Below are 5,027 nucleotides of genomic sequence, written 5' to 3'. Positions count from 1 at the left end.
AGCGTAGGGATCAATGGATACAGAAAGTAAGATTTGCAAACGGCAAAGCCAGGGCAGCAGTTGCCACGTGTCGATCTTCCACGGAGGTGGTCCCCACGTGACAACTAATCACACAACACGTGTCAGGAAACGCGAACCTGGTCTCGCGTCCCCACGTCAATAGGACCCCCACAAAAACCTAAAAAAGGAGCAGACCTAAAGACAAACCTGAAAGGTAGTGTTAGTAGTAGTCGTAGGCAGTGGACCACCACGCGGCCGCCTTGGATAGTGAGCTGGGGCCCATGCTCCAAGATGTGGGGCATGAAGCCCTGCCATTCACATGACCTAAATATATGGCCCACAGCTACACTCTCTCTCCTCTTGGCCAGCATACCATACTAGCTTTGGCCCCACCACTGCGATAACTGGACCCCAACGTTATGCTGTATATTGACTATTAATTCATCGACCCACACCCTCTTGAGATGGGGACCACTTCTTTTTTCGCGGGGCCCACGTTCCACGTGCACTAGATGAATGCCACGTGCACTAAGCGCACGGGCCAAATGACCCATGAAAAACTAAACTGTGGCACTGCTACAAAGGGATTTTAAAGTGTTACACGACAATACATGCACAAAGAATGGTCCCACGCTTAGTTCAAAAAAAAAAAAAAGCATTTAAAACCAATCCAACATAAACAAAACCATTTTGCTTTTGGCAATCCATTTTGCTTTTGGCAATCACATTACGGATCACTAAAAAAAAAAAAAGGAATAAAATTGAGTGCCCCAACTCTAAAAAGTATTAGCAAGTTGACAACCAAAGTTAACCAACCTTTGTCATCAAAACAGAGCTACTTCAAAAGGAGGAACCAGGAGTTAGGCATTTGTATCTACAAGCAAAATATTAAAGCTAAGATAGAGCTGTGAATTAGCCAAAAGCTAGCGCCTAACTAAAAACATCAAAATTCTAGATGCTTATCCGTAAGATTGGATAACAAAAGACATGGAAAATTAAAACAAAAAAGAAACTAAAAGAGAACTTTATGGGCCTAGAAGCCTAACCGATTTTCTGTCCCACTGAAAATGTATTAGGATTTCGAGGAGGAAGTTTGATCATTTTCACTAGAACCAGAACCAACCATAAACTGAAGCTCTCTTTTGTCATAAATCTCCAATGAAAAATCCCTAAGCATCTGTGTAGTAGTATTACTTGTGGTTGTAGTAGTGGTAACACCAGTAGAACTGGAACTTGGAGCCATGGCTGAAACATTCCCATCACTTTTTGACGAACTCACTTGACCTTCAGCAGCAGAGACCCCTGCATAGCTAATTCCAGATACATAATTTGAAATGGGCCTTCCTGGAATATTATATATTGGGGTGGCCCACAACTGAGGTGGATACGAAGGCCCAGCAGTAGCAATAGTAGTACTACTAGTGGGTGGCGGCTGCACCATAAAGAAAGTCGTCCCACTGGTGGTGGGTACAAGCCCATTACCAGAGGCCACTGCCCAAACAGGAAGGAGACTTTGTGGGGCAATTGGGGCCACTGGTGCAAAATTAGACGGCTCATGCACGTCATAAAACTCGCTGTTCGCGGCCCTTTTCCTCCTCTTCGTCGCGCTCTCTCCTTCGCTATTTGTCGCCGGCGAAGTCGTCGGTATTTTCAGCGTTCCGTTAACTGATACGGCAATCGCCGGAACCGTACCCGTTCCGGTAGCTTCAATAATAGCTGGCTCGGCGCGTTCTAAAAGCCAACGTATAGTCTCACCGTCGGATTTATGACCTAGTTCCCGTGTTAATTGGAAGATTCTAGCAGCACACGCCGCCGGCATCCGGATTCTCCGACCACGGCCTTCAACTTTCGTGTGCCTGTCCTTTGAGGATCTTTTAGCAGGCGGTTTTTCTACCTTTTGCAGTTGCATATTTAGCCCATCTGACATAGTGCCTCCTCGCAAATCGTTTTCTGCCGGCTCTTCCTTTAACAAAGGCACAATATCTGTTGACGGCGGCGGAGAAGGGCCGACACCTTCAGCGTCAGTTACATGCTGCCCTACTGCTGTAATGGTGTATTCTTCAGAATCGCCGAGTAATGGATCAGCGGATAATATCTTCGAGTCGTTAACCGCGTCATTTTCCGGTTCAATGTTTTGTTTGTTCTCCATGTTGAAGAAAAAAGCCAAAAACAACTGAAATAGCTGAATCCAAGAAAAAATGGGAAACAAAAGGATTAAACCCCAGAAAAACTATAGCCGAAATAAAATCCACAGAAAGTGTGAAATTTGAAGAGAAACAAAGGGTGTGCTTGTGAGTGACGAAAAATTAGAAAATGTGGAAGCGACTGAGAAACAAAAAATTCGTCGTTGGTTCGAATAGTTGACCGATAATTTTCTACAGTGAAGGAGCTTTTGAGACAAAGAAAACGAAATAACAGTAAAAACGGATTCAGAGAAGATAACAGACCTTAGGGATGAAAAAGAGAGCCCCACTTGTTTACTGGGTTCCATACAAGGAGAAAGAGCAAGGGGCCCTCTTGCCAAACCCTATAAAAGATCAGAGGGAGAAGGTAATCCACGGCTAAGAATCTCAATGAAAAGATTGGGCCCCGAGATCTTGACACGTCACTACACTTAACTAGGGGCGGGTCCATTCTTTGGGCCTTGGTTGTAAAATAACTGGATTTTGAATTGGGATATTCGTCATGACTTGTACTTGTTGTGCCTAGATAATAAATGGGGTTTTAACACAGTTATCCACAAAAACAAAACTATTTATCCTTGTCTACTCATTTGTTTCCTACCCATAAACTAATTACATTTCCTAGTCATCGTAGGTTTTCTGGGGAATTTTTTCTTTATTCTCCAATTCTTTTTTATTTCTATGCTTCTTTTCTTTTTTTTTTTTCTCTTTTTTTCTTTTCTACTTTTTTTCTCGTTTTCTTCTTATTTTTTTTCCTTTTTCCTTTTCTAATTTATTTAACTTCTGTTTTTTTATATTCCTTTTCTCTTCATAATCTAATTGCATTTATTGTTTTCACTAATTTTTATTATTCTTTTTTTATATTATTACTAAAGAAAAATCAAATTGTGTACCACTTAAATGTAGTTAATACAACCAAAAAAATAATAACTAACATATGATACCAGTATAGTATATAGCTATACCAACAGGGTATACAATCGTACGCAAAGAGTTAAAATTTTTTTAATTCAATTATTAAACTGAAATAATATCAGTTGTCAAAAAAAAATTAAAAATTCTAAAAGGACCTAATTGTAAGAGTATACCATTACATCATATAGCATACTATAATTTTTTTTCTGCATTTTCAGTTTGCCCCTCACGCTTGGGTAAAAGCTTAAAAAAATTAAAAGGAAAAAGACAAGTGAATTTACGGGTAATAAGTATACTATTATAGTATATTGTATATTATTACAACATATTGTTACAGTATCTTGCATATTATTACAGTATACTATAACAATATATTATATACTATAATAGTATACTGTTGCAGTATAACTATATACTCCTATAGTATATTAGTATACTGTAGCGGTATACTGTTTTGTAAACTATAATAGTATAGTGTTGCAGTATAGCTATATACTCCTACAGCATATTGTATACCGTAGCGGTATATTATAGCTGTGTTCTTCTTCGATTTTCAACTGAAAATTTCGATCTCAATCACCTCAAATCAGCTCCAAATGCTATCAAATTTCAGTATGAACTTCCAGAAGGTACTATAAGCAATATCTAACAACACCCACTTTGAATATGGTTAAGGTAATAAACAATAATTGCAATTTGTATAACTTTCTTAGCATAAAAGAACAAAAATAAATTTAAGGATATAAGTTCCGTACTACAATTTTTCGTACTCATCAAATACAAAAGGACAAATTTAATAAAAAAAAAGAGAGGGGAAAAACAAGAAATGACAAGTAAATAGAGAAGTTTATATAGAAAAGAGGGTTACATCGAGGACGGAAATGACAAGAAAAAAAGTGTAGAGCATTTTGCCGGTGGAATTGAGTTATTGAGACACGTAGTGGTATTCGTCATTTTCTTGTGCAATGCAGAGAATTCTTCAATTTTGGGCATAAACTGGACGATAGAAGAAAGAAAGATGATTGGCAAGCAAAAAACCGGGTATCGTCTAGTTGAGAGTATACCTCAACGATAGCAGTATAAACAGAGTCCTTTTCATTTTCAGCTCACCATGTGCCCAAACCAATAGCAGGAATCTTGTGTCCACTCAACAACTCAAAATATTCTATTTTCTCATTTTGTGGGTCTATTGTCATCTGAGCCATTTTCCTATTCTTCTTCTTCACCTATATCTGGTTTAATTTTGAATCTTGATATATGACTTTATTTATAAAATATCCAATTCGGTAAGAAGGAATTAATTAAGGCACATTTATATGGCCAGGGAAATTGAGTAGCAATGGAGACACCAGTTGAAGAAAAAGGATACACGTAGCATTGCATGTTGACACGTTCGAAGCCATTCGGAAATCTTGCATCTGATTTAATTTTTTGGTTGGCAAGCAAAAAATCGGGTAAATAGTTTGGGCCCCATGGGTAGGAGTAGTAAATGGTTTGGACATGGGCATTTAAGGGTAAATAGTTTAGGATTAATGGGTATAAAGTGAGATTTTCTCATAATAAATTGTCTCTAAATGAATATTGGAACACGGTTTTTTCTTTTTTTATTTACAGAAAATGAATATTGCTGACATTATTAAACATAGATGTAATAGCATCGTTTTGATTTTGGGATTTTGGAGTTATGCACATGTATTGGTTCTGACTTGATATAGGTTGGCAAGCCATATTAAAATATGGAAACAGAACCCAGCCCATATCCAGTGCAACAATGAACATTTGGACAGACCTATTGCTGGCTTTCTAATAACAGGCATTCTAATAACAAAGTATAGAAGGAAGAGAAAACAAAAAAGAGCAGGTAGCCCATTTCATAAAGTTTGTGAGAGGGCGTGTGATTTTTGTTCAAGAAAGCGAAAAGATTTGAGA

General features: G+C 38.1%; 1 protein-coding gene across 1 annotated transcript; it reads right to left on the bottom strand.

Moving 5' to 3' along the window:
* Positions 1-734: 734 nt before the first annotated feature.
* LOC109212053 (transcription factor TCP19-like) lies at positions 735-2,757 on the bottom strand. Its single transcript, XM_019375674.1, has 2 exons — positions 2,448-2,757; positions 735-2,182 (listed from the first exon to the last, which is right to left on the bottom strand). Exon 2 carries the CDS (start codon positions 2,147-2,149, stop codon positions 1,073-1,075), a length of 1,077 nt encoding a protein of 358 aa, XP_019231219.1. The 5' UTR covers positions 2,150-2,182; positions 2,448-2,757; the 3' UTR covers positions 735-1,072.
* Between the last annotated feature and the right edge of the window lie 2,270 nt (positions 2,758-5,027).

This window comes from Nicotiana attenuata, unplaced genomic scaffold (assembly GCF_001879085.1).
Source record: "Nicotiana attenuata strain UT unplaced genomic scaffold, NIATTr2, whole genome shotgun sequence".
NCBI classification, from domain to species: domain Eukaryota; kingdom Viridiplantae; phylum Streptophyta; class Magnoliopsida; order Solanales; family Solanaceae; genus Nicotiana; species Nicotiana attenuata.
Note: the sequence above shows the minus strand (reverse complement) of the source record. Positions and strands in the feature narration are given on the sequence as shown.